We start from the raw sequence: 12,794 nt of genomic DNA, 5'->3' as shown, positions 1-12,794 counted from the left end.
TTCAAAATCTACTTATGACTTTTTAAAATGCAATGTAGCACTGTCGTTCCATTGTTCATCGATTTGCTCGAGCGGACGCAAGTAATGTCTCCATTGTGAGACTTGTTGTTACTGTTTTTGGCATATTAAATACGCCACAGGTAGCTTGCCAGGCTCTGCCATGTGGGTGAGATACTCTCAGTAGCTTGCTGGGCTCTCCAAGAGGGGTGGACGAATCGAACCCACGTCGCTTGGTGCAAGGCGAACGCCCTACCCGCTGTGGTATCGATCCAGTTTAAAAACATATTCTTTAAAATATGTTCAGAAAACTAAGATTCACAGCTGACACTGTACTTTGTGGCAAAAGACAGAATGCAGGGGCCGGAGCGATAGCACAGCGGGAAAGACAGAATGCAGGGGCCGGAGCGATAGCACAGCGGGTAGGGCGTTTGCCTTGCATGCGGCCGACCCGGGTTCGATCCCCGGCATCCCATATGGTCCCCCAAGCACCGCCAGGAGTAATTCCTGAGTGCAAAGCCAGGAGTAACCCCTGAGCATCGCTGGGTGTGACCCAAAAAGCAAAAAAAAAAAAGACAGAATGTGTTCCTCCTAAGACTGGAAGAAAGACACTTTCACCACTTTTAGTCTGCATAGTATTAGAAACTCCTGACAGTGAAATAGGACAGATAACAAAATAAATTAAATATTGTATAAAATTTAAAAAGAAGAAACAAAACTGTTTCTCCTTTCATGTCACATAATTATCTATATAGAAAATCCCAAGAAATCCTAAAAGAAACAATATAATTTTAAAAGCTTCCTAGAATTGGGGCCAGGGAGATAGTATAGCCAGTAGTGCACTTTCCTTGCATGCAGCCAACCAGATTTGATTCCCTCATGATCCCCCAAGCCTCTCCAGGAGTAATCCCTGAGTACAGAACCAGGAGTAAGCCCTGAGCACCTACCTCAACCTCCCCCCAAAAAAGCCTCCTAGAATTAAGTTGGTCACACAATTAAAGATGAACATACCAAAATTAGTTATTTTTCCATGAACATAAAATTAAAAAGATAATAGTATTTACAGACACTCCAAAGAACATGGAATTCTAAACTTTAAATCTAACAAAATACCTATTTTACATACTTAAAATTACAAAATGTTGGGATTGGACCCATAATGCAGCAGGCAGGGTGCTTGCCTTTTATGTGGCTGACCAGGGTTTGATCTACAAGAGAGATTCAAGCGCTGGCTACTCCTGGCGACTTGCATCAATTTGCCAGAAAATTATGCTTGGGTGGGGTGGGTGGGGCGGGTGGGGCACTGAAAGATTATACAGTGTGTAACTCCAATTATAGACTATTCTTTTTTTTTCTTTTTGGGTCACACCTGGCAATGCACAGGGGTCACTTCTGGCTCTGCACTCAGGAATTAACACTGGTGGTGCTCAGGGGACCATATGGGATGCTGGGAACCGAACCCAGGTCAGCCGTGTGCCAGGCAAACGCCCTACCTGCTGTGCTATTGCTCCAGCCCCTAGACTATTCTTGAAATGACACAATGATTTTTAAAATATATAAAACAAAGTGGTGGTTTCAAGGGTTAAGGAGAGGGAAAAGTTGGTAATCCAATAGAACCATCTAGAAATGAGCAGCAAAAGAGATTCTCATGAAGATGAAAATGTTCCTCATCTGGACTATAATTGTCAGTAAGTCTCTTGTGATATGTTTGGCAAGATGTTTCTACTGGAGGAAACCAGGAGAAGGGTATGCAGATTGTTTCTTACAACTTCATGGGAAATGAAAGGCCAGACAAAATACAAACCCGTTTTATATTAGATTTAACAGGCATAAAATTCATCAAAAATTTTAAACTTGTATTCTTCAAGAGACACATCAAAAAATTGAAAAGCAAGTCAAAACCTGGGTGACAAGATGTGCAACGCATATGTTTGACGTGAAGCCAGCATATAGAAAGAACTCTTACCACAGACTACATGCAGTGCTATTAAAACCACAATGAGGGAGAACTTTACTGCCACTCGCATGTTTTAAAATGGAAAATACTGGGGCTGGAGCAATAGCACAGCGGGTAGGGCGTTTGCCTTGCACGCGGCTGACCCAGGTTCGATTCCCAGCAAGCATCCCATATGGTCCCCTGAGCACCGCCAGGAGTGATTCCTGAGTGCAGAGCCAGGAGTAACCCCTTTGCATAGCCAGGTGTGACCCAAAAAGAAAAAAAAAATGGAAAATACTTACAACTGCTAAGTGTAGGCAAAAATGCAGAGCAATGGCACATCGCATGTTGCAGATGGGGGAATAAAATAATATGATGCTTTGGGGAACTTCAGAGCAACCATACCTAGATATTTACATAAGAGAAATAAAATCACATATCCCAGCCCTTCCTCCCCCCAACGTATTTATATTGGAATGCTTTCTCATCCTAGTGCCAGTCTGGAAATAAAGGGCTCATCAGACAATGAATGGATAAACAACTGATGTTTCCATACCATGGAATACTACAATACTACATAGCAATCAATAGATAAGGGTTTTAGGGTTTAGTATTTTGTTTTCATTTTTTGTTTGTTTGGGTTTTTTGTTTTGTTTTGTTTTGTTTTGGAGCCATACCTGCGGTGCTCAGGGGACTATATGGGATAATCAAGATTAATTCTGGGTCGGCTGTGTGGCAGGCAACTACCCAAGCTGCTGTACTAACTCTCCTATTGAAAAGCATCATCCGAATAAAGACTCATATGTACAAGTTCATTCATTTGTATTCTACAGGCAAATAAAGGATAGTGATAGAAAGTAGATTAGTGGTCACCTGGGCTGGGTTTGCGGTGGGGTTAATGACAATGTTTTCTCTCTTGATTGCAGTGGTGGATATAAGTATTTGCCAAAAATCACTGGAGTGTTTCTTGATAATGCATTTATCTGATGTAAATTATTACTGGGGAGAATCTCCCAAGCAGAACTCAGGGAGTCCAGGGGGCCATGCCTAGTGGTACCTGGTTCAATGCCAGGGTCCTAGGATGCCCTTCAGCTCCTGACCTGCCCTTCCAGGAACAGAGCTGGGACTCCCAGGGTCACAGCGACATGCTCAGGGGGCCTGCACTGCCAGGGAACGAACTCTGGCCGCGTGCATAGAAAAGCTAGCACACTCACCCCGGTGCTACCTCCTCAACACCTAAGGTTGCTTTGAGAGTCAAGTTAGGAGCCAGAGTGATAGTACAGCGGGTAGGGCATTTTCCGTGGGCGACAGACCAGGGCTGGATCCCCAGCATCCCATATGGTCCCCGGGCGGCCCCTCCAGGAGTGATGCCTGAGCGCAGAGCCAGGAGTGTGCCCTGAATGGAGCTGGGTATGGCCCCCAAACCAAAATAAGATAAAATAAAAAGTCAAAATACAAAGTTCGAATTTAGTCCTGACTCTATCAATACAGAAGTACTGATAACCACGGAGTCCAAGCACCTACTTTAAATTTCTATACATAATGCTTCTTACCGGCCCCCCTCCGCGTGGACACCAAACACTTCCCGAAAGGGCGGTAGAGTCCAGAATCTATTCCGGATAGCACCACCGTCCCACACGTGGGATTCCTGCAGCCTCACCTCCTCCCAATCCCAGACTCCGGGTAAAGGGGAGGACGAGGACTAGGACTAGGACGAGGAAGTAGCTCCAGGTCTAGTCCAGCGTCCCGTTGACCAGCTGCCCGTGCCGCGTCCCGAGGAAGCGGCAGGGCGCGCCCGGGAACACGCGGGCCACGTGCAACTGGATGGAAGATGCGGCAGCGCAGGTGGCGCAGCGCCAAGATGCGGAAGGCGGCGGGCACCAGCGCGCCCACCCGGGCCCCAGCTGGTGCTGCCGCAGCTCGCCCGCCGGCCCCGCGCGCCCTTCGTCTGATTGGAGAAGGTGCAGAGGCGGGAGAAGAAGGGCTGCTCTTCGCCTCCCGCAGGGCCCACTCCAAGGCCGACGGGGCACGTCATAGTCAGCGCGCCCTCCAGGTCGCTCCCGCTGGCCTCTGCCCATCCAGGAGCAACAAGAGGCCCAGGTGCAGCGCCGGCACCAGGGAGAAGGTCCTGCACGCTGTCCAGCGCCCCGTCATCAGCGTTTGGGCCGCCTCGGGCTGCAGGAGCCTTCTGGGCCTGCTGCGCAGGAGCTCCATGGCCAGCTTGGCCAGATGGGCGAGGGTGGAGCACATCTGGCCCGACAGGCGGTACCAACCCGGGTCCTCAGAGCGGCGCCGGCTTTCCACTGCCATAGAAACCAGCGGGCCGAGCACGCACACGCCAAGGGAGTGAGGTGGAAGCCCGTGTGGGCCATCACCAGTGACTCCCGCATGTTCTCTCGGAGACCCAGCCCAGGTAATCCCGCTGCACGGTGTGGGCCAGGACGTGGGCCAGGAATGAGAAGACCAGCGTGCTGTAATGGCCCTGGATGGGGAGAGGTGGCAACTGGGAGGTGGCCTTGAGTAAACACAGTTCCACCCGCTCCGTCTGTGCCAGAGGCCACCATCAGACTGAGTAGGGCTGAGAAGCAATTGACTCACTCCCCCTTAGATGGCCAGACCCAGCTGATGTTTAGATGACCATCAGCTACAGCTGCCCAGAAAGAGGATTACCCAGAGAGGGGCAGAGAATTGCCTTGTGTCACACAGCAGGTAAGGGGGATCCTTGGCACTGCCCCTGAGTAGAGCAGATTTTACTGATCATTTGTCTGTTAGTCTGTTCTACTTAATCAAATGAGAAATTAGAGTATTCGATGTTCCTGTGGATAGGGGGCAAGTGATAAACATCATTGAGGTCCAGGATAACTAATAGGAAGCAAAATTTCATCACCCCCTTCTTCCTTGCCATGGAAGAAGACCAGCAATCAACAAGTGGGCTCTTTTCTTAACGAGAGCAGTGCAGGGGCTGGAGTGATAGCATAGCAGGTAGGGCATTTGCCTTGCACACGGCCGACCCTGGTTCGATTCCCAGTATCCCATATGGTCCCCTGAGCAGTGCCAGGGGTGGTTCCTGAGTGCAGAGCCAGGAGTGACCCCTGTGCATCACCAGGTGTGACCCAAAAAGCAAAAGAGAGAGAGAGAGAGAGAGAGAGAGAGAGAGAGAGAGAGAAGTGCAGCTTCAGAAGCCACAAGCCAGGTATGTATGCATTTGGGAGACCTGGGTTCTCCCAATGGTTAGGCGGGGGAGATGTCTTAGAGGGCTAGAGCACATGCAGAACTCCTGGTCCAATTCCTGGCACCACATGATCCTTCCGGTACTGCACTGGAAATAGCCCCCCCCCCCCGCATATATATAAAAAATCGAACTGCAGGGTAAGCATGTGGATGTGTGAGAATTCACGTTCTATTGGACTCTATTGAGGTTCAGAGAGACAAAGAGCCTCCCCCAAGGTGGCACAGCAAGTCCATGGAAGACTCGAGCAATAGCTGGCAGGAGGTCATCGGCCCAAGCATCTGGGTCCTCTTGACCCTGAGATGCAGCAGAAGACAAATTTGGAAGGGCGGCCTGCCCAGAGTCAATAGGCCTAGAGAGGACCTCTGAGATTGGGCAGTGCCAGGGACCTCCCTCCAGCCCTGAAGCCCCCCTGCCCCCAGAGAAGGCTGCTCTATTCAGTGACGCTATCCATCTCCTCATCAGCTTCCCCTGCATCTCTATCATGGCGCTTGGCAGCATCCATATTGTTCTCGCTGCTCTGTTCACTCACAAAAGCCCAAGCTCCGTGAGGAGGCCCTGGCTGACTTGGTCTGCTGCACTATCTCAGGTCAGCGCCTCCCAGCCACGCAGGCAGGGCTCAATCAATAATGAGTTGTTGAATGGAGAAAACTTGAGGCTCGAGGCTGCAGCAGGTAGGACGCTTGCCTTGCACCTGGCAGACTTGGGTTCAGTTCCCAACACCACATTGGTCCCCCAAGCCCCACCAGAGGTGATATCTGAGCACAGAGCCAGAAGTAAGCTCCGAGCACCACTGGCTGTGACCACCACCACCCTCCAAAAATAAAAATAAAAAGAACATGAGAAGTAGATCTGGCCCAGCTCCCCACTGCCCTGGCTGAGCTGGCCCTCTCTCTGGACCTTAGTCTTCTCAGCTTTGGAATGGGGATTTTATTCGGTGAGCCCCGTGGTCTCTCTCTGGGCTGGTACAAACTCTCTCCCAGGACTTACATTCCTCAGATGGGGTGCAGGGTACACATCAGGGCACACTCCTCACTTGGTGCCTGAATCTGTCACCAGTGCGTCGCCCTAGAGCAGGCTCAGGGCTGCCTAAGAGCTGCCCTTCTACAGCATGAGGCAGAGTGCAGCCTTCTGGGGGGTCCTGGGGAGAAGCAGTGGTCAGACCAGCTGGGCCATTCAGCAACAGCCTCGTGGGGCATCCTGGGTTGACCCCCACAAACCTCCCATGAACTGAGAGATCAACAGTGGCAGTGGTGGGGCCGAGGAGGTGGTGCAGAGACCTGGGATGCAGCATTGCCTGCAGAGGGCCTGAGTCTGACTGTAGGATAACATTGGTTTGTCCCTCCTCCCTTGCCACAAGGAGTTTAGGTTTAAGTGCTCTGGAGACACTCCCATTCCTTTGTTTATCTGTAAACTCTTCTCTGCACCCTCCTTCCCAACCAGTTAATCACCTTTTCCCTAATCAGATTTTGTTATCTTGTAAAATCAGATCCTTCTAAGGACTCTGAACTTGTATTGTGAGTTAGTGTCTTTTGCATAGTTTACCTTAAAGCAATGTCCTTTCTGTATGGACACAGGGAGACAGTTAATATTATGCTCTTGTAACTTGGGAGTTGATTGACTCCAATAATATTTACTCCTGGGCATCTGCTTTCTCAACTCAGTTGCCCTTAGTTCCTAGCACCCCAAAAGCAGGGTCCCAACGAGGGACAGAATGGAACCAGGGCAAGCTGTGAGCTACCCTGGCATCTAAATGGGCCAGGCCAAGGCACCACAATACTCAACTATAAATTGAGGGCATGATCATGGACAATGCTGTCATGATCCAAAGGTAACAACGAGACTAGGACTCTGCTGGGGTTAGGAAGATTAACCTGGCCTGAGGACTGTGGTCTGGAATGTAGTGAGATGTCCTCAGGAAGAACCAAACTTTTATCTCTTACTGTGCTCATACAGAATGACATTGCCAGGAATATTAGAAGTAGATTTACTACAACTATGTAAGTGGATTACTAGCTGAGGAAAGGAGAAAGTGACACACCCTTGTTTGGATCCCACCCTTGAGTGCATCTCCTAGTAATCCCCTTAGTGAGATTTTGTTAATCTCCTCGAGAAATGGTCTTACCCTTCTTTGTTGATTTGTTAATGTTCAACCCACCTTTGTGTTACTGCCCTATGTAATTTGCTATATAGACTGAGACTGAAGGAGAAGACAGGGGCACTGACAGGAGACAGAGGAAGAAGACAGAAGAGACAGAGAAGGAGACACATGAGAGAAGAATGGGGAAGACACAGAAGTAGGGGGAAGAGACAGAAGTAGGGAGAACACACAGAAGTGAGAGAGAGAGAGAGAAGCAGAACGGGAATGGAGATTGGAACAAACTGCAATTGATACCGACCAACCTGGCTCTCGTTCCTTCCTTCACCTGCCCATCTCCATCAGCCTCCCTGGGGTGGGAGAAGCGGCGTGAGACTACCAAACGCAGGTGGCGGGAGAGATAGAGCCCCACAGGCCCCTGCACTCTTCTTTTGTGAACACACATCTGACAGCCCAGCACCTTTGAGCCATCCCCCGGCCCAATATTTTTTTTAATATTCTAAAAAGCCATTTGCCTTTCCTTCTCTGTGAGATGCTTATTCTGTTCCTGTCATTTCCCCAAATTCCTCTTGGGTTGTTGGTCTTCACATTAACTTAAAGGCTGCCTTTACATACTAAGGGAAATTTAGGTGCTCATTGGAGATTTGTCCCCCAATACTAAAGTGTTTACTTCTCCACCTAATAAGATCTTGACCTGTCACCTGGGGTTTGACCTGCCAGCTGATCTGGATTAAATACCCAGACTTCCTGGCTCTGCTCTTCCTGGCAGATCTTTCTGCCCAGCACCCAACAGGGTGGCTAGGGGGAGTGCCAAAAGCCTAACAGAAAGTGACAGACCAGCTACCGAGACCTGCACGTTGGCTGTTGGCTGGAATCACTCAAACGCTGGCTGGTCATCCTCAGCACGGTGACAGGAAATGGGCCCAGGGCCTGAGGGGCTGAGGCCAGGCCCAGAGGGTTGTCAATAGTGAAGGCACCCGCATACCACTCCAAGGGGTCATCTAGAGAGACGACAAGGCCCTTCTCACCCAGGCGGTACAACACGAACACATGGAAGAGGCTGGAGAGCGTGCACAGTGGGGGGGGAGGAACACACGGGTATGGAAGGCAGACTGTTAACCCCCCACTTACCTTCACCCCAGTGCCCAGCCTCCAACTTCCTGGTGGCCTCGGAGAGCCCCTGCTTCCCCCGGAGAATATGCCAGAGTCCCTGAGATTGGGCTAGGTAGACCCTTTCCAACTCCCTCCCATGCCAGACCCTTCCCCAAGCATGGAACACTGCTGGGCTGGGCTCCCCCCACCCCCACTGACCCTCAATAGCTGAGCACTCCTCGCAGTGTTGGAGGGAGCCGAGCACTCCTGCAGTGGTGGGGAGAGGCTGGAGCGGGCTAGGCAGGAAGAGCACCTGGCCTCATACTCTCTGTCGCAGGTGCTGGGGAGGCAGAGTCAGGAACACAGCCGCGCCTGGCGCTCAGCCCCTGTGGTGTAAAGGGGCGCCACAGCCCTCCCGCTAATGTGGGCACTGCAGGGCGCTTGGCTTTGTGAGCTTCAAGGAGCCGGCAGGCAGCACCCGGCGGAGAGACTGAGTCTGCCCCCAAGTGTCCCAGGATGCTCCCACCTGCTGCCAGGAGTCAGGGGCCTGCAGGGGCGGCTCCTCCGTGGCCCATGGGAGTGGGGGAATGGGGACTCTTTCTGGCTTCGCAGCTTCGGAGCTAAGACTAGCCCGGAAGAGCTCCCTTCCCGACCTGTGACCCTGAAGAGTGATGTTGGATGCTGGGCCCTCCCTGGTCCTCTCTGTGCCTCATCTCTAGAACTGTCAGGACTTGATAAAGGCCCTGGGCCACTTGAGGTCACCTGTCTGCCCGTACTTGGTTTGCTCGTCAGCGGGTCCAGAAACAGGGTCTGAGGCATTCTTCCTCCCAAAGTCCCCTGTCCAGAGCATGGTGTCATTGTGGATGACAGCCACAAACATGGCAAGCCTGGGGCAGATGGCGCCTGGCGCAGCCTCCTGCCCACCTGAGGGCACGTGAGCCTGCGGGTGACCACAGTGAGGGCACACAGTGCTCATATGAGCCCCTGTGCTCATAGAAGGTGCCCCACCTGTCACCCTGTTTTCTCCTCCACTTGCTGGGCCTCCAGAGCTCTGGTCCTCAGAACCATGCCTACGGGGTGGGACACCTCCCAGGCAGTTTAGAGTTGCTCCCTAAACGTGTTCTACATAGGGCTTCTTTAAAGGGTTTTATTTTAGGGGCCGGAGCGATAGTACAGTGGGTAGGGCATTTGTCTTCACACGGTTCACCCAGGTTTGATCCCCAGTATCCCATATGGTCCCCTGAGCTCTGCCAGGAGTGATCCCTGCACACAGAGCCAGGAGTAAGCCTTGAGCACCTCAGATGTGGCCCCAAAACAAAAATATCTCCAGAGTCTTCATTTCCTTGTCTGCTTAATGGGAACGACCTTCATTGCGAGTCTCTCCAAACCTGGGTGGGAATGACAGAGGGAAAAGGCTTTCACACACAAAACACACACACACATGCACAAGGCTGTGTGCATGCACGTGCATGCAGGCACACACAAGCACACGGCCTCCGCACATGTACAAATGTGTGAAACATGTACAAATGTACACCCTGGTCTTCGTGCCTGCTCCAGAGCTGTGGGTGCTGTGCTGAAGGGGGGGTGGCAAGACTTAGCCCAGTAGGAAGCCTGCCCCACCTGGGGGGGCACTCCTCACCTGGCGGTAGCATCCAGCAACCTGAAGACTCAGCTCCATCCTGCCAGACTCTGTGAGGGGGAAATCGAGGCAGAGGGTGACACAAAGAGAGAGAGTGGGGAGGACAGAGAAGCACTGTGAGGGCCGTAGAGGGGCAAGTAGCCCTCCCCGCTGAAGCTGCCCACAAGTCACAGGGAAGGGGGCTCAGGGAACCCCCGGGGGTGAGTTTGTCCTGATTGTAGCCCTGGAGTCCCCTCATCTGGGAGAACTACCTCCAGCCCCTCTCCCTGGTCTTTAGCTCCCCACTCACTGGCTTCTGGAAGGTTCAGAAAGGATAGGGCTGCTGAGGCGCCACCGTGGCTTCAGTGCCATGAAGGCCTGCGTCCTGGGCTCAGGTTCCCCCAAGCTGGCAGATGTGGAGCCTAATTCCCCCAGCACTAATCCCCTGAGTGCAGATTAGTTCCCCAGAATTCCTGAGCGCATCTGTCGCATCACATGACCCAAGCAGCTCCAGGCTGGGGAAAGGAGCTCTCCGCCCTCCCTGCAGCTCCCTCTGGAGTTGACCCCAACTCCTAATCCCTCCCCACCTCCATACTAGGCTTCAGTGGCCTGGGAGAGGCTCTGGGCTGTAGGAGTGTGCCTAGGTTTGTTGTTTTTTTTTTTGGGGGGGGCGGGTTGTTTTTAGTTTAAGGGCTACACCCAACAGTGCTCAGGGCTTACTCCTGCCTCTCTGCTCAGGGGTCACTCCTGGCGTGCTCAGGAGAACATGTGTAGTGCTGCTTAACCCCTGCACTATCTCTTTTTTTTTTTTTTTGCTCTTTTTGGGTCACACCCAGCGATGCACAGGGGTTACTCCTGGCTCTGCACTCAGGAATTACCCCTGGTGGTGCTCAAGGGACCATATGGGATGCTGGGAATCAACCCAGGTCAGCCATGTGCAAGGCAAATGCCCTACCCGCTGTGCTATTGCTCCAGCCCCACCCCGCACTGTCTCTTAGGCCCATGTCAAATGCTCAGAGAATTCAGTTCGACTCTCAGCTCCATCACTCCCTGGGTAGCCTTGGGTAAGTCATATCGTGTTTGCTTCCTCCTCTATAAAACGGGGCAATGACCCCTTGTGAGTGTGAGGAATCAATGAGCGAGTAAAGCAGCCCACCAGGACCTGAGGGGCCCCAGCCAGGCAGCTTCTTGCCAGGACTTGGCTTTCAGGCCACGAGTTCTAACCAGCCTCTGGGGCAGGCCCCAGCTCCCCAGGAGATGTTCAAGAGTTCACTATCCAGGCCAGAGGCAGTGCTCAATGGGCTTTGCATGCGGGAGGCCTGGGTTCCACCCCCAGCACCTTAGGGTCCCTAGAGTACTACCGAGTGACCCCTGAGCACTAAGCCAGGAGTCGCCGCCACCAAACATGGCCAGGTGGGGCTTCAAAAACAATCTCCCTTCTCCCCCCCACGAAGTCATTATCCGTTGATTTTATTTGCCTGCCTGGTGCTGGCTCTGGCTGCAAATATATTAGGAAAGGTTTGGGAATCGCTGGCAGCTGGTTCTCATTCTGAAATCTGAATATTCATCCTGGGGATCTTGCTAAAATCTTTGGCGTCTAGAATCGCCCCACCCCACCCCCAGCCGCCCAGGGTGCAGCCTGGACAGTGCTGGAGCTGTGTCAGTGACTCTGCCACGTGTCTGAGGTCGAGACTAGGGCCCAGCCCCTGGAGGCCCGCTCATGCCCCATATATGCCAATCACACCGCGGGCTCTGAGCCAGTGTAGCACCTGAGAATCTGAATTTCCAACAAGTTCCTGGGTGACGGTGATGCTAAGCATGCATCACCCACGGACTGCACCAGCGTCCACCCCATTATCCCCACAGAGCCCCCAGGCACCCCATGTTGCTCTCCCTCCTTCCCTCAGTCCAGCCCCGCCCCTTCATCAATAGACCTGAATCACAGCATGTCATACTGCAATGTGGCCACACAGTGGCAGTAGACGCTCAGGTGTAAAAATTCTGGCCAGGGCTGCACCTCCCAGCTGAAGGATCGTTTAAGTGCTTGTCTTCCTCCAGGCATTTGTCCAAGGGCTTTTCACCTACAGCTGAGATAATTCCCACTGCAGCCCCTGCGAGAGCGGGACTTCTCCTTTTCATAGAGGAGAGATCATATTAGTCCCTCACTGGAATATCCTTCTCTGACCACCCAGTTATTTGGAAAAATCAAATCCTTTTCCGTACAGTGTATACCCCACCCAGTCGATCTTTGAATTGGAGTGTTTACTCCACTCTTTGTTAAGGGGGCGGAGGGGATGCGTCTACATCTGGCAGTGCTCAGGGGCTGTTTCTTGCTCAGTGTTCAGGGGTCACTCCTGGCGGTGCTCAGAGGCATAGGACCTGGGCCTCCTGCAGACAAAGCACGTGCTCAGTCTTTTGAATCACATCTCTGTGGCCCCTCAATACTCTACTTTTGGGTGTGGGAGTGTGGGCCACATCTGGCTCTGGCTGGTATTCGGAGTCCATGTGCAGTGCTATGGATAGAACCTGGATTGACTGCATGCAAGGCGAGCGCCTTACCTGCTATCCCAGCCCGAATACTCTATATACAGACAAGGGTGAGTCCATCTTACAAGTGAAGAAAACTGGTCTCATGGGGGCCAGAGCAATAGTACAAGAGGCAAGGCACATGCCTTGCACAAGATCAATCCACATTTGATACCTGTCATCTCATATGGTCCCCGGAGTCCCACCAGGAGTGATCCCTGAGCACAGAGCAAGGAATAAGCTCTGAGCACCACCAGATGTAACAGAAAAGAAAGAAAGAAAGAAAGAAAGAAAG

The 12,794-nt window shown here is 52.1% G+C and overlaps 1 protein-coding gene across 1 annotated transcript; it reads right to left on the bottom strand.

Annotated features, from left to right (window-relative positions):
* Positions 1–3,589: 3,589 nt before the first annotated feature.
* Positions 3,590–10,033, bottom strand: LACTBL1 (lactamase beta like 1). Its single transcript, XM_055139872.1, is given in 11 exon segments — positions 3,590–3,828; positions 3,831–3,892; positions 3,894–4,216; positions 4,218–4,274; positions 4,276–4,329; positions 4,332–4,414; positions 6,197–6,303; positions 8,201–8,320; positions 9,105–9,237; positions 9,240–9,276; positions 9,995–10,033. Coding segments are annotated over 11 exon segments (1,254 nt in total).
* Between the last annotated feature and the right edge of the window lie 2,761 nt (positions 10,034–12,794).

The sequence above is a fragment of the Sorex araneus genome, chromosome 5, assembly GCF_027595985.1.
Source record: "Sorex araneus isolate mSorAra2 chromosome 5, mSorAra2.pri, whole genome shotgun sequence".
Lineage (NCBI taxonomy): Eukaryota > Metazoa > Chordata > Mammalia > Eulipotyphla > Soricidae > Sorex > Sorex araneus.
The sequence above is the reverse complement of the archived record's forward strand: the minus strand, read 5'-3'. Positions and strand labels throughout refer to the sequence as shown.